We start from the raw sequence: 21,875 nt of genomic DNA on the forward strand, positions 1-21,875 counted from the left end.
GTGCAAAGAAGAAAGGAAGCTATCTACCCTATGCTAGAGACTCAAATGCCGGATACCTCGAGAATGCACTTACTGTCTCTCCGGTTCTCACTACGATGTTGGATTCATATAATCCAACCCTTGCCCACTGAGTACTTGAATTTTCCCTTCAGGTAACAAGGCTCCAACAAATGCCCAACCAATCCCAATCAGTGCCTGACATCGGTGCGCACGAAATCCATTTACGAGCCTACTAGGAATCGTGCGAGAACACGGACTATGAGCTGGAAATAGATCCATCGGGAGTATATTATCGTGACCAAGTGGTGTTCATCTTGGCTCGTGCTATTCACAGGTACCCAGTTTCATTCCAACGCCGTTCATCCATCAAGTTGTATCATTTCGTAGTAAAGTCGGAACATCTAGCAGCAGCATTCACAGCACTCGAAGCAAGCGATACCGGCGCAGCTGTGGTCAAAGAGTCAGCCACTGTTTCACCTTCGGGTTGGTTACGTCAGGCACCGAAGTAGCCTTGGAAGACTCACACTCCACAGCAGACATCACCGCCCTCACCGCCACCACGGAGTTCCATCTTCATCGACTCCGAGTTCTACGAGATCGGTTAGTTGCGATATCCGCGACTGCTATCTGGAACACATACAGGCTGCTGGGAGACGACGTTGGTGGAAGACATGGCCTCAGCGTTGGTGGGCTGTTCCATAGCCATAGTGGCCGCATTCCAGGTAGGCTCCTGGGTGGGCTTGGATTCGGTGGAAGACTTGAACCAGCCGAACATATTGGCAGATCAATTTGGGTTGAAAATAAATGGGTAAGAAAAGATCCGAGTGGCAAGGTGAAAGAAGGGAAAAGATCAATAAGCCGGGGTCAGCCGTGTCTATTAAAGCACAGAGGTCAGGACGGTACTAGCACCAAAGTGGGATTAAATCTCTTTTTTTTTTCAGTCCATTCCAGACCCTACTGGATAGCTCAGCCATCACAGGCAGCCATGTTTTGAGTGGGGCTGAGGCCGGCGGTGGTATTACCGGCTGATGACCAGAGAGGGCAAGTGGTTTTGTTTTTATTTTCGGATTCAACTGGAATAGCGCGTTGTCTTGAAAATCTCACGAGCCTAAGCTTTTCCAAGGCCAGTCAAGCTTTACGAACTCTTGGCAGATAGTCCCCTTTCAGTGGAACGTCTTGGGAGATGGGATTCAAATATCCTGAAACAAGTGTCTGTGTTCTATAATTCTAAATAGGATCTATCAAAAATTGAAAAACAAAAATCCAAAACCAAAACCAAAACCAAAACAACAAAAACAAGAACAAAAAAAACCCAAAAACCAAAACAAAACCAAAACCAAAAAAAAAAAAAACGCAGCGACTCAGGCTGAAATTACCGAAACTGAAATGACCGAAATTTCCGAGATAACCGCCTCACCGTCATCACATCCTACCTTGAATGGAATCAACAGTCCCCTGTAAACTCTCCGGTGCATCGTATTTATCCATGTACAACTCAACAATGCGTAACGGAGGAGGATTCGTCTCATCATAATGATCAGCAGGGCCAAACAGTGGGTCGTTGAGTAGATTATTCAACTCAGCCCTAGTCCGGATAGCATAAGTGTGAACAGTATTCGGAGCGGCCTTGAAGACAGCCGGCAAAAGCTTAAAGTCCCATGGCTGGATATCGTTATACTCCGCATCCACGCCATGAATCACGCGCTCAATCGTGTAGCCTTCATTGCAGACAATAAATAAGATCACCCCCAGTCTGTGGCGGACCATGGTGCTCACTTCTTGTGCGGTCAATTGGAAGCTACCGTCACCCGTTAAGCAGATGGTGCGTCGGCGCCGAGTGCCTTGGGATTGTTTCTCGTCTTCGCGCGCAGCGAGGGCGGCTCCCACTGCCGCCCCAACGGCGTATCCAATTGACGACCAAAGGATCTGCACTAGCGAAGCTGCTCCGCGCGGGTATGGAGACCATAAGATTCCAAAGGCAGAAGTTCCGATATCGACGGATATGATGTCGTCTTCTTCGAGCCAGGCAGACATGCGCGGCCAGATCCACTCTTGGGTCAATGGTTCAGACTTGTCACCAACGGGACCCTCGAGATCCATAAACTCATCGCCGCTCAAACTTTCCTTCGGGGAGTTGGAGGAGGGGGAGATGGCTCCATGGATATCGGGGGTACCACCGAACTTGCGGGGTGGAGTGGAGGCCGTAGACGCTGTGGAGACAGATTCGGACCGTTCTTTGTCCAGGACCTGGCTGAGTCTTTCAAGCACTCCGGTCATCCCGAGCCCCAGAATCCCTTGGTATTGCATTTGGATTCTGTACCGCTCAAATTTGATGGTCTCGATGTGAGGTAAATCTGTCTTGAACCCGGCTGTGTTGAAATCCGCCGGACGCGGCCCAATCACTAGGATCAAATCGGAGGATTGGATTTGTTCAAAAACGTTAGGGCCCGAGACCTTTCCCACGTACACGCCGCGAAAGTTGCTCAAGCCTTCGTCGATGACGCCCTTGGCCATTGGCGTAATATAGCAAGGAAATCCGGAACTTTCCACGAATAGCCTCGTTGCGTTCAAGCTGTGGGGATTTCCGGCCAGAGTCTCGACAATGATGGCCGGATTCTGAGCCGCCCGGATACGGCTGAGAATCAGATCCACGGCATAGTCCTCATCCGCCGTCGGATTGGGGCTAGGCTCTTCGACAGCAAGGGGATTTTTAAGCGGAGATGGATCTACCTCTGCTTGGACAAGATCCGATGGGAGGCCAATGTAGACAGGCTTGCTGGAACGGCAGCACTCAATAATCGTTTCATCGATGAGCCTCGTCGCATCTGATTTGTCTTCCAACACGACCGTGGCGCTCGAGATTTCGGCACTCATTCTGGCAAATCGCCTGAAGTCCCCATCTCCCAGTGTGTGGTGCATTGGGAGTAGATTTTTCTGTTCAACCGTCGAGGGATATCCGACAATGTGGATGACTGGTACAAGTTCGGCGCATGAGCCTGCGAGGGCATTGATGGCTGAAAGCTCCCCAACACCCAAGGTTGTCATGACTACGCCGATTCCCTTGATGCGGGCATATCCATCGGCGGAATAGCCTGTTTGTGTGAAATTATCAGACTCACAAGTTTCTGACGAGTGAAAAGTAAGTCTATCTACCTACCACCGTTGAGCTCGTTCACGCTACCGACCCAGTTGAGACCGCAGGGAGCGATATAGTCAAGGGAGCGGAGATTGTAATCACCGGGTACACCAAAGATGGACCGGATTCCAAGCTCGTGAATTCGACGGAACAGATACTGTCGTAGAGGTAAACTTGTTAGCCATGCACGGATAAACAGAGTCAACTAATCTCATTTTCATACTTCAGCAAGATGCATAGTGGCGTTGTGGACTTCCAAAAGAGCTTTGAATACAATGTTCAATGTTATACGTTTGCTTGAAACGCAATCTCAAGCTCTCTTGAAAGGTAGAACCCTTTCGATGTTCTGTTCAAGGCTTTTTATCCCATTCCCCCTCCCCTAGCACAAATTGCACCATCATGAAACTACTTTAAATTAGCCTCCCAACACCACGCCTGAATGTGTCAACTTTACCCTACAGCCAGTAGAATGCTCATCCGTGATCGATTTCATGCGCAATAGGACTAAGAGATGCACAGCACACCCAAAGCGTGCCAATAGATGACTCGAACGAGAGTCATGCGCAAGATCGGCATAGCTGTGCTACCACATCGAACCAACATCGAAATCAAGACATGCTACCACTGTCATAGATTCCAATTTAGATAAGGAGTTGGGAACGCATCGTTCGCCTTGATGACTATCTTCCTTTTTGGGATTCGTACTCTCATGTTCAGGCAGCATGGTGTGACCACCAGTGACCCTCAACAAACCAAATCCAGCACGTTGCACAATCTCTCCAGTACCTCATGAGAGAAAATGTTGTGTAGTATAATTGGGATAATTGAAGATACACTTGACGATACGCGTTCGTATATTCAACACCACATCAAGTCCTCGGGCCGTGAGTAACCTGATTTATTCCTACATGAGAAAGACTCACGATCTTTCCATGATGTTGACGACTTTACTTATGTCACCATGTTTATATTGCACTCTTCTTCTTCACTAGTTCTAACGACGTTATGGTTAGGAGGCAGTGAAAAGCAATTCCTACAGTCATTTAATAAGTTGTGTTTCTTCCAAGTTGAGCAATCGATGAGGTTCTGGCACTGGGTTAATCGATCAGGTTGATCAGGCCATGGCGTTCCTGGTTGAATGGTTGCGGATATTGACTCCAGTTCTGCCATCAAGTACATTGGCTTAGGGATACGAATGTAGGTAGAAAGTTACCAAGTGGACATTAAACGACACTACCCTGGGCCCAACCTCTGCAACCAACGTTCCTTGTCAATCTTCACGACCAGAATATAAAACTAGTCATTTTTGGTTTCATCCCAAATGCTCCCCGTGCGCATCAATGGGGATGTGTTTTCAGTCTGGTGTCTAAAAATTTGCCGCAACATCTTCACAGTTTCCGTATTGCGGGTTGCCTTTGGGGTCCCAACTTCTGCAGGTGTGGGTGGTGGCAGTGGAAATTGAAAAGGAGTCCGTTTAACCCATGTCTAGTATCATGATTAGTGAACACTCATTCGATTGAAAGGAGATTCCTTGCTAGAATTCTAGTGGTTGTTCAATATTCACCATTCTCACTTCCGTCATCTGCGCTACCGCGCACTTCAAGTCAAATAAACCTCTCATCTTCCATACCGTCGCCATCTAGAGATGATCCTTTTGCGTGGTTCTTCGGTCTATTACGTGAAACGCCTATCTAACCTATGATAGTGACATTCAGGGACACCAGAAATTTATAGAGGCCCCTTGAGTAGACTTGAAGCGGCCGGGTGCTCTCATCCTTGTACCTCTGCTGAACAGTCAGTGCGTATTGTGGATAAGGAATCGGAGGGAGATCGGAGTCCGGTAACTTTCTAGGCTCTTGATTGGATTGCACTAGTCCGTGCTTCTCTCGGAGCTTTTTCAGTAGCATTTCTGAGTCGCCGTTGATGCTCATCTAGGAGACAGTCGAGGGAGATCTTCATCATTGGTAAGAAAGAGTATGCTTATGGTTGGCTTTTCATAAGGTAAAAAAAACGTCGAATTTGTTAAGAGGATGAGAAGGAAGAGAAGCATAACTGGTGTTTCTATTCATGAAACCCCCATTTCTGTAGGTCTCAGATACGAAACTCAAGGCAAGCAGACATCATGCATCTCATCAGCAATCATTGTCTTAGTTGGAAGGGCTCGGTCCCCGTCAAAAGCTGACATAGGTCGAGTATCCGAGGTCAGACTCATTTTGAGCAAGAGCTGGCATGCAAGGAGACTTTCGATTTGAAGTTGACAGGAATGGGTTTATTGCATCGAGAATGAAGATCGTCCGGGAGTTCATCGGTAGTGATCGCTTCTGCTAGATTGGAGGACTCCAGGCCATGGTGAGAGATCTCCTCGAGTGGCCAGTGAAAATTTTGCGGTCTTGAACTTACTAGGTGTAGCTTCTGGGCAATGATATGCGACCAGCTCACTTCAATAGGGCCTGGGAAGAGGAGCTTAACCACATCCCTACCAAGTCACCAAATTGTGCAATCGAGCCCAGGAGCTGACAGAACACCAGAGGATCGTCACGGGGGGGGAAACAGAACTGCTATTTAGACTCCTGCTGCCTCAAAGAGAGAAAGAGAGAAAGGCCTAATATTTACAGAGAATTAAAGACCTGGAAACGGAAGAAGCGGGCTTCAGGCCTTTACTCCGAACAGGAGCATGTACATCCGGGGGGAAACATCCATTTCAGCGGTGTTAGTTATCCAACACACTCTTTCTTATGAAAGAATCCAAGAGTACTGCCGGTAGATCAAGTATATGAAGACAGGTGGCTTGCTTCTAAAGAAAATTGACGGGTCTCTCTTATAGAAAACCCCATTCCCACCTCTCAGACTCCATCGCACTACAACACTAGTTACTTGGCTGAAGCGTTGGCCGATGTAGGCTTACAGAGGTACAGAAACAAATTCTTCAGCTAGTCTGGATTTTATTTATGATGCCATCTTTCCTCCCTGTCCATCTTCAAGTTAGTATTTGTTTGGTACGGCCAACGCAAACCAAGTGTTAGGGGAAGGTTGTCACTTTTATGGTTGTGTGATAACTCATAGTCAGGGAGTTATTAGATATCGTCACGATGAAATTGGAACACTTCGAAGATACTCCATGGCACAATGGCGTGAATTTGATTTAAGAAACTCTGGAGATTCCTAGTTCCCGATGGAGGTCTTCAACCAGCTCTCCGATTTCTGTGACTTGATTTGAAGCAGGAGAGTAATTGGGATATTGAGGTCACGAAGGCACACGAGAATGCTGGGCTCTAGATCGTCTCGGCCAACACGGCACCGACAGTGGGTCAATGGGGACACCACATTGGATGCTGAACAAAGAGGGGTTGTCCCATCAATCTTTCCAACCTCAACCACTGCACAAAATATAAGATGTCTATGAACATTAAAGACTGCGCTCAACCCCGGGAGGGCTTCCCTCGTCCATTCCCGGATTCGCCTTCAAATGTTTTGGAGCAGTTTAAAATGAACGGAAAGGTGGTGGTTGTTACGGGAGCTGCCGATGGGCTTGGCTATGCGATAGTACAGTCTATGGCCGAAGCTGGCGCTCATGTTGCCCTGTGGTATAATTCGTATGTTTTCCCTTCTTCAATATTTGTCTTACGTAGAACCGGTTAACCGTATTCACAGAAATGACGTCGCTGTTGAAAAAGCCCAGGTCCTGGCAAGGGAACATGGCATACAGGCTTCTGCTTACAAGGTTGATGGTAAGCGGACAGTTGGAGCTCCATGCACACAAAGAAGATGCCAGAATGCTAAGCTTAAATCTGCAGTTTCGGAGTCCATCCAGGTATCAGAGACGATCACAAAAGTTGTGACAGACTTCGGCAAGATTGATGTGTTCATAGCCAATGCAGGTTAGTTTCTCGTGGCCATTTTAATTGATAGCAGACAGCTGATTCGGAGAAGGCATGGCAATCTCGAAGCCTATCTTGGAACAGACTCTAGAAGAGTACCGGAAGCAGATGTCCGTGAATGGTATGACATTCGTTCCTTTGACGAGACATTGGATCGTGGGATTGACCAAAACTAGTTGACGGCATTGTGTATTGTGCTAAATATGCTGGTGAGGTTTTCGCACGGCAAGGACATGGCAACCTCATCATTACCTCGAGCATGAGCGCACACATTGTCAACGTTCCTACTGATCAGCCTGTCTACAATGCAACCAAAGCGTACGTCACTCACTTTGGAAAATCACTTGCCCGTGAGTGGCGGGATTTTGCACGAGTCAACATCGTCTCGCCAGGTTTCTTCGATACAAAGATGGGGGCCGGCCCCGAGGCCCTCCAGGAGGCATATCGCATGTCATCACTTGGAAGGCAAGGCCACGTGAAGGAAGTCAAGGGATTGTATCTGTACCTCGCCAGTGATGCATCTACCTTCATGACCGGAAGTGATGTACTTATCGATGGTGGATATGTCTTGCCATGAAGGCTAGAGCATATGATGCTAAGATAAAGATGCTCAAATTTGGCGTATTTGCAATAAGAAGATCAATCAGAAGTCGGCAAACATACGTATGCGATTCAGATAACTGGAAACACCGCTCTTCCAACAAAAGAACGGCCAACGAAGATTTCAGTAAAGGCAATAAAGTGTTTGGCTAAGACCTCAAATGAGACGCTCTTTGCCCAAAGGGATTTTGCGCGCTCTTTTAGGCCCTAGGACCGATTTCCAGGCACGATTTTGCTACCTTCATTTGTCTGCTCGCAATTGTAGCGATAGGGATGGAGTACGGAGTACGGAGTATTGCAAAGTAGATGGACCAATCGAACCTTATCTCATTCAGGGTCGAAGGAACGTGCATCAGGTTAAAGCTGCTTCCCCAACTTGGAAACAGAGCCCCGAGTTCTATCAGCCTCGGGGAATGGAACCGCTCATCCGAGCCAACAATCGGCCATGCTCGGGGGAACAGTGGAGTAGGATGAGTCAACGACTTGCTAAGTGCAGGGTCAGCCCGGCCGGGAGTACCGTATTGGCACGATGATCTCAAAAGGGTACATTGGCTGCTAGTGTTGTTCTACAACTGGGGTTTGTCAAACCCGGGCAACATCTTGGCATGGCCATTTGAGTGGGCGTCAAATACGTTGAAACCCGGCCAATGATTGACAGGGATGCAAGCTGTCGTCAGCAACACAGGAATGTCATATCAAATGATAAAGCCACTTGTTTAGTCGAAACACGGCAGACGAAAGGGGATGACACGGAGAAAACCTGCTTTTGGTGGATTGGCGTCATATGATTGGCTGGTGTGGTAGCCCGGTTGGAGATTCCATTTTCTCAATGCACACGAGAATATAGAGAGAAAGCAGGTATGTCTAGTACAGAAGTTCTGAAATCGAAGAAAGGAGCTTTCTGTAAAGCCCTACCAGGAGATATATATCTGTAGAGGAATTTGCAGAACGAAACGAATGGAGAGTGGAAAAATACCAGAACGTATTTGAATACCAAAGTATTGAAATCGGTTTTCCCCACATTCTATCACGGCCCGAAGTGACTTCACATTGCGATTTCACCTGTCATTTCTGCCCCTCCTTTCTTCCTCTGATCGCCCTTTGCTCGCCATCACTTGTCGTTTTTGTTTTTGCTTGTTTTCTAACATAGCGCTGCCATCTGGTGCAGCCAGATCCAAACCGGCATAATTACAGCAATTGCACCGGTGGTGTCGGCTCAACTTCTTCCCCGACAACCAACCTTCATCTCGCCATGGCTGATGAAAGAGACTTCGCCTCTGAGGATATCGCACCTGACGCCGATGCCACCTCTCCCAGCAATTCGACGGCTCCTCCTTTGTTTCCCCGGCAGACCTCGAGCCCCGTTGTCCTCCCCTCCCGCGAATTTTCGAGAATTGGGTTATCTGCCTCGTCTACACACCTTGGTCAGGTCAATGCTGCGCGGCGGGGGGTGGGGACTTCACCACACCCCAAGGCGTCAATGAGCTCACAAGGAGCCGGTGGATTAAATCAAGACATCATGGCAAAAATGAAGGCATTCTCGTTGTCCCGCCAAGGAGCTCCACATCCACATACTGCTACTTCAACAGGGCAAATCCCCATGGTACAAGGAGGTATTTCAGGAGGTGCACTTGCTGGCAGCATGCCCCCGAGTGTCGCACGGCCCCATCCTCAAAATTGGTCGTCTTCCCCTTCCGCCACCGCCACTGGCCCTGGCGCTTTGTCGCCTCGACCGGGAGGGCTAGCGGCGAAGCGAATGAAGCCGGGTCTCAAGCTATCGGATGTGACAGGTTCCCCAACTCCTGCAGCAGGTACGGATCAAAAGCCGGGCGAACAAAATGGAGATACTGCCTTCAGCAAATACTCCGAGTTTATCGACACGAAGGAGGGCACTCTCAACTTTAAAAACAAAGCCGTTCTACACGGAGGTGGTGTCGAATTTTCTTCAGGCCATAGCTTCAAGATATCACTGGATGAAGTAGATCGCTTGGAGGAGTTAGGCAAGGGTAATTACGGAACGGTCTACAAGGTTCGACACTCTCGCCCGCATCTACGAAAGCCAGGTCTGGGGCTGGGTGGCATTGTCAGCCGTCCGCCAGGCCAGGACGAAACGAGTCCAGAATCTGGGTCGAATCAACTCTCAGGCGTGGTCATGGCAATGAAGGAGATTCGCTTGGAATTGGACGAAGCCAAGTTTGCTCAAATCATAATGGAGTTGGACATTCTACACCGCTGTATCTCTCCCTTCATCATCGATTTCTATGGAGCCTTCTTCCAGGAAGGTGCCGTCTATATGTGTGTCGAGTACATGGACGGCGGCTCGATCGACAAGCTCTACGAAGGCGGTGTTCCCGAGAACATCTTGCGAAAGGTGGCTCTGTCCACCATCATGGGATTGAAATCACTGAAGGAGGACCACAATATTATTCACCGCGATGTGAAGCCAACCAACGTCCTTGTCAACAGCAAGGGCCAAGTCAAGATCTGCGACTTTGGTGTCAGCGGAAATCTAGTCTCTAGTATTGCGAAGACCAACATTGGCTGCCAGAGTTATATGGCACCTGAAAGAATTGCGGGAGGTGGAATGCAACAATCGGGTGCCCCGAGTGCCGGTACATACAGCGTGCAGAGCGATGTCTGGAGTTTAGGCCTGTCTATCATCGAATGTGCCATGGGCCGATACCCATACCCACCGGAAACATTCAGCAACATCTTCAGCCAGTTACACGTGAGTACCCTGACAAGACTTCCAAGTCCAACATTCTAATATTCTCCATTGCAGGCTATTGTCCACGGAGAACCCCCAACCCTACCCGAGGGATTCTCTGAAGATGCGCACGCGTTCGTCCGGGCCTGTCTTGACAAGAACCCGAACAATCGACCAACTTACAACATGCTAATCCGACACCCTTGGCTGACCCCTCTCATGCAGCCACCAACCGAGTCAGATGGTGACAGCGCCCCACCATCCGAGGAGTCCGGCGCCAGCGATGCCGCTTCATCTGTGACCACGGCCGACAAAGAGGTGGCCGAGTGGGTGACAACGCAGATGAAACGCAAAGAAGATGGGTTGCTACACATTTCCGAGAAACCAGCCCTTCACGCTGTCGCGCTGGATCAGGTCAGCACGAGCTCTTCCGATAATCCTCACGCTCCGTCTCAAAATGACTGAGCTTGCCACCGGCTATTTCGAACATTGCATCCTCCTTTTCTCCAGGGGCACTTTCACGGCGCAGGCGCCGTTTCCCACGACTTGCATCTCTTTTTGATTCTACCGGGCCAAATCCGCGAGTATCCTGGCGTTTGGGGTCCATTGGAGCGTGGTCAGACCGGCAGCAGGGTCCCGCGTGTGATTTGAGACTCTTTCGACAAATCATCCATCTGGATCTACGAGCGTTTGGTTTTCTGAACTGAATTGGGGATGATCTTGCTGCGCCCGCCCTTCATATGATCAGGTGCAAGGAACACATTTTCTTTCCTGTTGTCTGAATTTCCTCCATTTGAACTGTAATCTTTCTGTGTCTCCGATACAAGTGCCCTGCTCGGCCTTGTCGGTATTCTGGATTGGGTCTTGTTTTCGTAGATACAGTCACTGTGGTCTATCAATCTCTCAATCGAAACGGTTTCATTCTAATAATTTGCTAGCAAGCTGTTCATACGAACATATCAAACGCTGTATTAAAACTAGATCATGCTCACGTACATCCCCCCCCCCCCCCCCCAAGGTTCCACAACCATGTCTATCACTATCATTTACCCTGGAACTCTTCCCACGTCAATCTTCAGATTTGGATGCAGCTGGACTCGCCAGAGGTAACGGCCTTGAACCCAAACTCTTCCTACAACTTGGCGACCATAGGGACAGCTTCGGTGGAGAGTTTGGTGTTTGCAATCTTCTTGCGTACCTCGATTAGGTTTCTGGACGTCAACGTGAGCCCATCTGCTCGGCCCGGACGAGAGGGGGGGGCGCTTTCAAGTCTCTTCGCCGTATGTTGTCTGTTGGGTCAGAAGGTAACCTGTTGATCTCGGGAAGAGTTGCTTGGTCAAAAACGATCTAACTGGGGAATTTTCAGCTTTCATAAAGAGGATATTGCAAGCTCCCTTTTTTCCGGCTCTTTGCTACGTGGAGGCTCTTGTCATGCGAGGTAGCTACTGTGGTGCCCATAACAGGGTTCTTCGGCAGACTTTCGGCTATCAATCTTCTCTCTTTTCGCTTGAATGCCACAAGAGTATGGAGAGAGTGGGTTGTCATCTGTCAGCTCGAGATGTGGAGATATGCAAATGCTCATATTCCCACCTGAATAGGGATATGGGCCTACCGACGCCTCAACGCTTTAAAAAAAAAGCCCCACATACACCTCTAATTCTAGTGTGTTGTAGGAGAGTTTTGCATCCAATCTCAACACCAAAAAGAAACCAAAATTTAAAACGGAAGACATTCTACATTCGCGCGTAGTGCAGGTTGAACCCCGACCATCTACGACCACGTGACTTCCTAATAGCGAAGTAGCAAAAATGTCAGAGACAAAAAAGCCACATCCTATCTCCATGACGAAGGACAGGTAAAAGAAAAAAAAAATAGGTAGCTTCTCTTTGATTGAGCGTGTCATCCTTAGTGCAGGGGCCATGCTAATCTTCTCTGTATATTTTCATTTGACCATATGCCCCGAAGGGCGAAAAGTGTTCCGTTAAGTTGACTACAACACCCAATTTCCGGCAGTTTTGTACCGCCTACTGGTTTGGGTTGAAATATGGGCGGTCAAGGACATGACTTTGCCAGGGCAGGTTGTTTGGGACGTGGCTGCTAATAGTCTGCCTGTTGTATGGGCAGTTGACATGGCAATTGGGCGTACGAGTAGTTCAGACAACATAGAGGTAGGATCAGATGGAAAGATCATAATTTTATGGGGCAGCACATTTGTGTGGGATTACTCATCACGATCCTAATGTGGGGTTTCCAATTCCAATGCGCAACTGGCCTTGAAAGTGTGGAATAATTTGGGAATGATTTTGATTGTGAACACCTAGATAGAAAGTCAAAACTCATGTCATGATCTTGATATGGACCTCTCAATCCCTTACCACCATGAATGAATAATGTATTGACGTCCAACTTTCCAAGCTCGACACCGGGCTACCCATCCACAATGAGTCTTTCGATTTCAGTTGGTTGTCCCATCTCTTTGCTTCTTGATTGCTACTTAGTTCTCGATATATATACTGCACTGGTTCCTTTGTGTGTATGCGACAGTGTTCTTGTTAAACATAGAGATGGAGGTATTAGGTGCATGGGGATCGTAGCGTCTTCCAGATGTCTTTCCTTTGCACTCTAAGAATGGACCACGCCGTCTTCTTACTCCGACAGGCAGTAATAACCTACAGTTACTTGGCCCCTTTTAGAGAGACACTCGACAGAGCATAAAAGATTAAAAGCGGATGTCGGAATCTTCTAGACTATTATTCACCTGTTTCGCTTCTTTTTCTCTTCTTGATCAGCATTACCGCATGGTCACAAGCTCCTCGGCGCTGGTAGGGTGGATAGCAACACAGCTATCAAAGTCCTGCTTAGTAGCACCCATCTTAATGGCGACACCGAAGCCCTGCAGCATCTCACCGACGCCAAGACCGAGGATGTGCAGACCAACAACCTTCTCCTGGGGGCCGGCGCAGATGATCTTCATCTCGGTGGGGTTCTTTGCCTTCTCCTCGGGTGACAAGCCGACATCATAGAACATGGCAGTGAACTTGGTGTGGTAGACCTTGATCTTGTCATCACCGTAGCGTTGGCGGGCCTCGGGCTCAGTGAGACCGACGCAGCCGACCTCAGGGTGCGAGAAGACAACCGTAGGAATGTTCTCGTAGGAGATCTTGGAGTGCTTCAGCTCCGGAGGGCCGAAGAGACGGCTGCCGAGTTGACGGCCAGCAGCAATGGCAACTACAGAATTGAGTCAGTGTAGTTCTTTTTAGATGAAAAGTGGAGATCGTGACTAACCTGGGGTCAGCTCGGCTTGACCGGTCACGTCACCGAGAGCGTAGACACCCTCAACGGAGGTATTTTGGTACTCGTCAACCACAACGTGGCCACCAGCATTCAGCTTAACACCAGGAATCTCCAAGTGCAGGTCTTCGACCTCGGGAGCACGGCCTACAGCCCAAAGGAGCTCGTTGACCTCGAGCTCAGAGCCATCATGGCCAATGAGCTTAAGCAGGCGATCCTTGCCCTTGCCATCGCGGATGAGCTGCACCTCCTTGAAACCACCGTGGTTACGGTGAAGATTGACGCCGGCGGCCTCGTAGCGATCAGTCATAGTCTTCTGGATCATGGGGTCGAACTTGCGCAGGAAGGTCTCGCCGCGGATGAACATGTGGGTCTCTACATCGACAGCGTTCAGGACACCAGCGATCTCAACGGCGATGTAGCCTGCACCGACAACGGCAATCTTCGGGGGAAGCTCCTCCAATTCGAAGAATCCGTCGCTGGTGATACCGTGCTCGGCGCCGGGCACAGAGGGGAGGCTAGGCCGGCCACCGGTTGCCAACAGGATGTGGGGTGCGGTGTAGCGAGCGATGCCGGAGCCGTCAGCCAGCTTGACCTCAATGGTGTGGGGCTCGACGAAGCCAGCACGACCATGGACAAGATCGATTCCTTCACGACCCCAGTTGCGCTCGTAGGCGCCGTTCAACCGCTTGATGACGGCATCGCGCGTGTTCTTGAAGTGGGTGTAGTTCATAGCAATATTATCGGGGATATCGTAACCATAGCTCTTTCCAATGTGCAGCATCTCGTTGATGGTCGCAAAGTTCCATGTCATCTTCTTAGGAACGCATCTAAATGTAATCAGGAAAAAGGTGCCAATCGAGCAGAGAAGTATTACACCTTGTACTCACCCCACATTGACACAGGTACCGCCAGACCTCCCGCTTTCTACGATGAGGGTCTTCTTGCCATACCAACCCGCTGCACGGCGGGCACTTCCACTGCCACCACTGCCACCGCCGAGGACGATGTAGTCATACTGCTGTGTTTCGATGGGAGCCATGTTGGAGGACTGTTGGTTCTTCGGGGTGGAGGATGAACTAAGGTGTCGAGAGATTGTAGACAGACGAGATTTGGCACCAATTGAGTCTGCAGGGGTGAGGCGGGGAGAGTTGATGGTCGCCAAAGTTCGATTGGTCAAGCGACCAGAACGGATTTGCCCGACGAAAGACCGGGATAGAGATGAAGAGGCTCGAAAGCTGATCCGGGATGATTGTATAGAGCGGGAGAGCATGGATAGAGGGGAAGAGGGGAAGAGAGGCAATTATATACAGGCCGAGGTGAGAGGGGAGCGAAAAAAAAAAAAAACAGAAGGGCTGTGGTGACGATATTGGGGTTCGCGTTGGTTCTTCCGTCACCGCGGGCGATTTCTCAGCAAGGATTACGTGATCTGATCTAGATCGTGCCCACATGCCGATGTAAACTTGGATGCTTTGGATTGTGATTGCATTTGGAATCTACATTTTGTCCACACTTTTGATGTAGAGGATTATTGAATTTGTGGTATATGTAATGTAAGGGTAAAGGAAAATCAAGCAAAGAGCGACAGGGAGTGACCGGCACTCTAGAATCAAACTCGAGGTAGCACACAAGGAAATAATCTCGATCAGACAACTCAATAACTCAATAACCAGGGTTGAAGCACTGGGCCAATTTAAAGATTTGATTGAACCGAATTAAGGCCAATGAATGTTGAAAGATGTTTCAGCTAGAGAAGGGTCCCGGCCCTATCAATCTGAAGATGTTGATCGGAGTATGACAGTAACAGGAAAGAGGGTATCAAAATGCGATGAATGTAAAAGCGGAAGCCATCGAGTCCAAGCTTAAGTATATCTTGGCTCCACGTCACAACATTCAATTGGAGCGACATGAGTAACCAGTCTTTTGGATCAAGGACTAGACGGCGCTTGGGGGACTGGAGAAGATTGGCTCGTATAATCACGATAAAAACAAAGTATGAGGATTTTCGAAGAATGAGAGATATCCCAGACTCTTGAATCCAGAATCACGGCGGGTGATCCTTTCATCTTCGTCTGGGTGCTGTTGGAGGCAGAACGCTATCGCGGGCGGATAACTAGTGGGTATAGGCGATAACGGCAAAAGAGATGAGACAGAAGCAGAGAGGAATATAGACAGAGCGTTCCATATCGGCTGGTGTTGAGGAGTTTTGTTTCATAGTTTTCAGAATAAGTATAGTAGCACCGAGATGTAGTGGTTTGGTGATGTGTCCAGAGACCTGAAAAGGAGGGGGTTTGAAGGAGTCTAAGGAAGTCCAGGGCGGTGTGTGATTAAATCCTTATCTGTTCAGGTAACTGCGTTGGGGCCTCAACAAAACATCACCTGACTCAACATGGGAAGACGTTTGGTCAACAAATAGAAAGGGGCCCAGTCTGTAGTCCACTAATTGATATTTTGATATTTTGATACATCGGACAAGCAACCAGGTTTGAACATCAGTCCCCGTGGGCTCTGGTTTTGGAATATTAAACCTCATGTGCTTTGGTTGGCGAGTGAAAACATCCCACTATTCCACGTGGTACCTATCTAAATCTCGGTAGGCCCCGAGTACAAAATGGACTGGACATTTGCAAGTTTGACAATACGTATGTTGTAGGCTTTCCAAGTTTGGGTGCGATGTTGCAACTGATCCATCTAAATTTAGCCTTACGATTTGCAATATAAAGCATCATGTAAGACAACCTCGCGTTCAATGTCCCAAGTTCTCATGTGTTGTACATCCCTTGACAGTATCCATATATCATGGATCGCGTGATGAGCTCATTTTAAACCCCCAACCAATCTCAACAGCAACGATCTACATTACTGCATCACCCCTAGCTATACTTACTCACACACATTTGTCAAAGAGCAGCCCCTATCCAGCCTATACCACAACACTCCGAAACCTTCACATTCACGGAGAAAGAATGAATGCAAGGAGATACCAACCACGCCTCCTATCATCCAATAAATGCAGCCAGGGCTGGCCTTTATAGCTGGCCAAACAAAATAAACAGGCAAAACACAACCCAGGAAAACGCCTTGCCAGCCAATGGAGCAAGGCATCTGGCCGCTCGAGTGCCCCTTCGTAGTCCCGATTCATAAGACAAATCTCGCCCTAGAATTTTCCTCCCCTGGGGGTATACATGAGCCGATCTGCCCAAACACTTCCCCTTCACCTCGATATTACGCCAACTGATCTTCCACCAGCTACCATATCATCATCGCCATAATGCGTGTTTCAGCCCTCGCCTTCGCTGCCATTCTGTCCCTGGTCTCGGCCAAAAAGATCAACATGCACTGTAACTTCGCCGAGGACCACACTGGCATGGTTCAGCAACCATTCTGCTGCCGTGATTTGGTGCCTGCACGGGGAAACTCAAAGGCAAACGAGGCATTGGACTGTGCGTATAACAATCTCATAATATTTGACCACGATTTGTCTAACGGTCTACTTTTCTAGGCGATCAATTAGACCAGCCTCAGCTATGTGATGATCAGTCTCGGCCGGCTTGTTGCTATACTATTGTGGGTTCTCTTTCAGTCAGTTGACTCATAGTTTTTGCTAATCTGATCTCTTCTACTTTCCCCAGGGCCCGAAGAAGATCTGTACGGGCCATGTGATCTTCCAGGATGCAGAAGATGTTTAGAGTGGAGAAGGGTACAAAGGCACAGTTGAAAACAGTCGCGTTAGAACATGGTAGGAAGAGAAACTAGGTCCAGTCAACATTTTGATGTCAGTGATTTCAAGAGGATAGACATCGAGCAGATATCACACTTCGCTTCTGTTGTAATATTTGGATTCATCTCTGGGTGATGACAGCCTGGAGAAATCAGCCAAGCCGTATCCAGAATTTCACGAAGCAAGGCAATATTGAAAAGGACCACCAACCCCATTTTCCTGGCGCCAAAGATGCTGTTTACCCATCAACCTGGGGCAAATGCAACCACATCAATCGGAGACTACCCCAAGCATTTCCTCGGTATTTCTGCGAAAGAGACGCTCCGCTAGCCCCGGCTTTGCCGCACACAATTCCAAACAACATTCAGTAAATTGGCTGATATCAACACGGGAAAATCGAGTGTGCGGCCAGTCAGTGGCGTAGATAACCCGATTAGGTGCAACAGACAAGAACTCGCGTGCCATGGCCTGAAGATCACGCATTTGATGGTCTTTGCTGAGTCGATACGGTGCAGACATCTTAACGTAGGTCTTACCGTCGCGAAGCAGAGAGATCAAGGACGAGAATCCTTGCAGGGTGTAGGGGTTAAAATCCGGAGCATCATCGTCCCATGGCGCGAGCTCGGGGCTGCCAAAATGATCGATGCAGATGCGCACGCCTAGTTGCGGGAGGATTGACTCGACCATCGAGACCATTGTGAGGGGAAGATATATCTCGACGATCCAGTTGCGAGGTCGGGCAAGCTTAGCATGCTGGAGTAAGGTCTCTTCCAACTCGGCCTTGTCCATCAATTTGCCTACAGACTGAAGATTTATTCTCAGTCCACGAACTCCAAGAGCATGCCATTCGTTTAGAGTCTCCGGTCTAATAGTGGCAGGGTCAACCACAACAACTGCCCGGCCGCGCGAGGGTCCGAGTCTTCTCAACGCATCTAACAAACATGAATTGTCTGTGCCATAAACCGACGGTTGCACGAATACGAGATTCTCAACGCCCAGTTCAGACTCGAAGGCGAGAGCTTCAGGTAACGTATGTGCGGCAGGTTTATATACCGCTTTTGGAGAGACAGGAAAACGTTCAGGTTCCACAACATGCATGTGACTATCCCAGGACTTCGAAGGGAGTCGCTGCTTCAGGGATACAGTTGCGGATGAAGTATGTGTTGAACGCCGTTGCTCTAAATGGGTGGAACGAGCATCAAACGATATCAATGAAGGGCCGGGAGGTAGATTGAGTTTGGGCTGAGCAGCGGTAAGCATCTCGAATAAGTATTAAGTAAATAGAGACAGCGGTGCGCTTTCAATAGTGAACGAGTAGGCAGAAGTACAGAAAAATGGCCAAAATAAAGTCCTCGGGAGATACTCACAGAAGAGCAGGTCCAGCAAGGTGATATCACCCTAAGACAGGGCCTAGGAAGAATCATGCTAGTTTCACCGCTTCAAAATCCCTGGATCTTGATCCAAGTGCCTGCAATGCAGGGTTTTTTTTTTGAATGAAAAATTACCCATCGGCCGTGTCTGAACAGCGAAATATGTAGGGAGCACGATGTACAGGCCTTGTGAGACCCACCCCCTACACCTAGCACGCCTGCAACTAGGTGCAGGAAATTCGAGCTCGGAAGTTGTCCGTCAAGGATCGCTTCCAATTGCTAATGTGCCATCTGAGCCTGTGAAATGAGTTGAGGGGCCGTCAAGCGGAGCCAAAAAGTGGATAGTTGCGGCGCGAACCGCCATTGAAGTTTGTTGTATGGAGTGTCTTGGAAGACAAGGTGATGCGAGAAAGTAATACGGATTAGTGGAAATACAGCATAGGTTATGCAGTGCAGCAAATGGTGCTCAAGACCTTGTAAGACAAAAATTGGACCAATGTCGGATCTTGACCGAACCTCCATTTTAGCCCGGGTGCCGAGCACCCGGGTTTCCTCCTTTGTCCACTCTGAAGATCGCACTTCATTTCCCCCGGATTTGTTGTTGACAGCCCCCACAGCTCGCTTTGATTTGGGGCCATGCAATGGATCACGTCGCGATGGTCGACCAATCCCTACTGCGCCCTGGTGATTGCTGTCATTGCCTGTGGCGGGATTCCGAAAGGTATGTGCATTCCTTCCCCCACTACACTAGCTTATCGGACGATGATCTGCGACTACTAGTGACATTTGCTAATTGCACATTGTCTTCGAAAGGCTATGACGAGGGTGGCTATAGTGCCAGTGTCTCCCTCCCCTCCTTCAAATCCGACTACAACCTCGATAAACACATGGGCATCGACGATACCGAGCTAGCTAACCGAAAAGCGAACATCAGCTCCTTCAATGTCCTAGGTGCAGCACTTGGTGCCCTGATAGTCCTAGATCTAAATGATCGACTTGGGCGCTTGGTGGTGTGGCGCCTAGCATGCATCGTGTGGGTAACGGGGACATTGATTCAAGTATTCTCATCCGGTATATACGGACTGCTCTTGTTTAGTCGCATGTGGGCCGGGTTAGGCGCGGGCGCTCTAACGGTGACTGCGCCGCTGTACCTAACCGAAATAGCCACTGCTAGGACGAGAGGTCTAGTGGTGGGGATTTATATGGTATTCCTACTGGCATTTTTAGCCACGGGTAAGCTTTGACTCTCTGTACATCGTGCAACACACATCGCAGACACATTCGGCCCCAATCTAATCAATGGTGCGTCATTGCAGGGTTCTTTATCAACTATGGCGCCAGGGTCCACATGGCGACCACGCGAGCCCAATATCGCCTGGTTCAGGCTGTGCCTTTAATTCCTGTCGGTGTCGCATATGGTCTGTCACATCTTTGCCCTGAAACTCCTCGGTATCTCGTTTCGAAACACCTTCACCGGGAAGGTCTTGAGGCGCTTGCACGGTTACGTGGTAGGGCTATCGATGATCCTGAAGTCACAAAGGAGTTCGCAAGTATCGATGCGCGGGAACGGGAGCGAGCGACAGACTTAGCATCTGTCTCTCATTGGGCTGTGTTCAAGGAGACGCAGACGAACCCGAATTACCGACAGCGTTTCTGGCTGCTCATGACTATGCAAACTATCGCTCAATGGACCGGTGGGAACGGCATCACATACTACATAACGGGCATATTCCAGGTACGTCAATTTCGACAAGGCAATCATTAGCCAAGCTGGGTACAAAGCACTAACATGCGCTGAAATAGTACGCCGGCGTCAAAGGCGACGGAAATTCCCTCATCTCCTCCGGCGTCTACGGAATAGTCAAACTTATCTTCACGATGGCCTTCACATGGGGCCTAATCGATCTCCTCGGTCGACGCCGCTGCACCCTCGCCGGACTAAGCCTGCAGCTCTGCGCGCACATCTACATGAGTACGTACATGGGCCTGCGCCCAGGCTCAGCAGATAACCAAAACGCCTCCAACGCAGCCGTCGCCTCGGTCTTCATCTACGCCGTCGGCTGGTCCATCGGCCTTTGCACAGTGCCTTACCTCTATGGTACGGAGATCTTCCCAACACGCATCCGCAACGTTAGCTACGCGATTAGTATGGCGCTGCACTGGTTCTTCCAGTTTGCTGTTGTGCGAGTTACCCCGAATATGTTTGTCTTGCTGGATGTCTGGGGGGCTTATCTCTTCTGGGCACTTATTTGCTTTTCTGGGCTGGTCATCTTCGGCATGTGGATGCCCGAGACGAAGGGTGTACCCATTGAACGGATGGGGGATCTGTTTGATGGGCCGTGGTATCTGCGGTGGCGGGCTAGGCCGAGGGAGTGGGATCTTGTTTCGCCGGCTGACATCTCGCAGAATGTTGCGTCGAAAGACGGTCGTGTACTAAAGTCTGGTGATTTGGCCTTGTGATGGTTCTTTCCATTGTTTCTTTGGCATCCCATTGTTATGGCGTATATTTCTCATTTACCGATACCCCCCATCTTGTTATTATCTGGCCCATGATTGACTTTCACTGTAATTCGATTCTGTTCATTTCGGTAACTCCAAGATATCCAGTCTGTTTTGCAAATCAACTAGAGCTTCCCTCCACCTCACAATATCTCGTCCCGGGACAATTATTGAAGGGCGGTTTTTGTCGATTTTTTTCTCAGCAACAACTCGGTCAGCCAACGCTGAATCCTGGGGCTTGAGTCTAGATACTTCCCATATATTCATTGTCCGGGATCGCCCGAGCAAATTAACAGGCAGACCAGTCACCTCGGTATAGGTGTTATCATAGTCATGCTAGTCGTTGTTGAAGTCGAGCGCGTAGAGTGTGAGTCGGGGCCAGAATTTCTATAGCAACAAGCAGTAGAGATACCTTCCCTCTGCCCAGTAGTTGACGAAGGGCATGAACCATTAAGCGGCGAAGCTTCCGAGGTTGCAAGGTTGCCTACATATATGTGCGCATGGGAAGACATGTGGTCATATCATTGGCTGCTAGAGCAATATGCCTACCTCAGATTGACCCTAATCATGGCAGGCTGCTAGCTGTGTATGTGCATTGGGGAATCATGCGAACAGAACCAAGTCGGCGAGCAAGAAGAGCAAGGGGGAGGGGGAAAAGAACCAGCTTCCAAAC

The 21,875-nt window shown here is 49.1% G+C and overlaps 8 protein-coding genes across 8 annotated transcripts; 4 read left to right on the top strand and 4 right to left on the bottom strand.

Moving 5' to 3' along the window:
• Positions 1 to 401: 401 nt before the first annotated feature.
• Positions 402 to 775, bottom strand: Pdw03_4845 (Spherulation-specific 4 family protein; the record flags this gene model as incomplete). Its single annotated transcript, XM_014675259.2, has 3 exons — positions 402 to 447; positions 525 to 589; positions 641 to 775. The coding sequence occupies 3 exons, from the start codon at positions 773 to 775 to the stop codon at positions 402 to 404; spliced, it is 246 nt and encodes an 81-aa protein (XP_014530745.2).
• Positions 776 to 1,422: 647 nt separating this feature from the next.
• Pdw03_4846 (Thiamine pyrophosphate enzyme, C-terminal TPP-binding) lies at positions 1,423 to 2,874 on the bottom strand (the record flags this gene model as incomplete). Its single annotated transcript, XM_014675258.2, has 1 exon — positions 1,423 to 2,874. One exon carries the CDS (start codon positions 2,872 to 2,874, stop codon positions 1,423 to 1,425), a length of 1,452 nt encoding a protein of 483 aa, XP_014530744.2.
• Positions 2,875 to 6,529: 3,655 nt separating this feature from the next.
• Positions 6,530 to 7,591, top strand: Pdw03_4847 (Short-chain dehydrogenase/reductase SDR; the record flags this gene model as incomplete). Its single annotated transcript, XM_014675257.1, has 5 exons — positions 6,530 to 6,729; positions 6,788 to 6,864; positions 6,931 to 7,014; positions 7,067 to 7,135; positions 7,191 to 7,591. The coding sequence occupies 5 exons, from the start codon at positions 6,530 to 6,532 to the stop codon at positions 7,589 to 7,591; spliced, it is 831 nt and encodes a 276-aa protein (XP_014530743.1).
• A 1,275-nt stretch (positions 7,592 to 8,866) lies between these two features.
• Pdw03_4848 (MAP kinase kinase (Pbs2), putative) lies at positions 8,867 to 10,786 on the top strand (the record flags this gene model as incomplete). Its single annotated transcript, XM_014675256.1, has 2 exons — positions 8,867 to 10,342; positions 10,397 to 10,786. 2 exons carry the CDS (start codon positions 8,867 to 8,869, stop codon positions 10,784 to 10,786), a joined length of 1,866 nt encoding a protein of 621 aa, XP_014530742.1.
• Positions 10,787 to 13,112: 2,326 nt separating this feature from the next.
• Positions 13,113 to 14,885, bottom strand: Pdw03_4849 (Glutathione reductase; the record flags this gene model as incomplete). The annotated part of the gene is made up of 3 exons (XM_014675255.2): positions 13,113 to 13,549; positions 13,607 to 14,442; positions 14,503 to 14,885. The coding sequence occupies 3 exons, from the start codon at positions 14,883 to 14,885 to the stop codon at positions 13,113 to 13,115; spliced, it is 1,656 nt and encodes a 551-aa protein (XP_014530741.2).
• Positions 14,886 to 16,883: 1,998 nt separating this feature from the next.
• On the top strand, positions 16,884 to 17,301 carry Pdw03_4850 (uncharacterized protein; the record flags this gene model as incomplete). Its single annotated transcript, XM_014675254.1, has 3 exons — positions 16,884 to 17,055; positions 17,115 to 17,179; positions 17,245 to 17,301. 3 exons carry the CDS (start codon positions 16,884 to 16,886, stop codon positions 17,299 to 17,301), a joined length of 294 nt encoding a protein of 97 aa, XP_014530740.1.
• A 302-nt stretch (positions 17,302 to 17,603) lies between these two features.
• On the bottom strand, positions 17,604 to 18,593 carry Pdw03_4851 (Amidohydrolase 2; the record flags this gene model as incomplete). Its single annotated transcript, XM_014675253.2, has 1 exon — positions 17,604 to 18,593. One exon carries the CDS (start codon positions 18,591 to 18,593, stop codon positions 17,604 to 17,606), a length of 990 nt encoding a protein of 329 aa, XP_014530739.2.
• Positions 18,594 to 19,339: 746 nt separating this feature from the next.
• Positions 19,340 to 21,163, top strand: Pdw03_4852 (Sugar/inositol transporter; the record flags this gene model as incomplete). The annotated part of the gene is made up of 4 exons (XM_066100849.1): positions 19,340 to 19,424; positions 19,517 to 19,936; positions 20,020 to 20,438; positions 20,507 to 21,163. The coding sequence occupies 4 exons, from the start codon at positions 19,340 to 19,342 to the stop codon at positions 21,161 to 21,163; spliced, it is 1,581 nt and encodes a 526-aa protein (XP_065956249.1).
• Positions 21,164 to 21,875: the final 712 nt, after the last annotated feature.

This window comes from Penicillium digitatum, chromosome 1 (assembly GCF_016767815.1).
Source record: "Penicillium digitatum chromosome 1, complete sequence".
In the NCBI taxonomy this organism is placed as follows: domain Eukaryota; kingdom Fungi; phylum Ascomycota; class Eurotiomycetes; order Eurotiales; family Aspergillaceae; genus Penicillium; species Penicillium digitatum.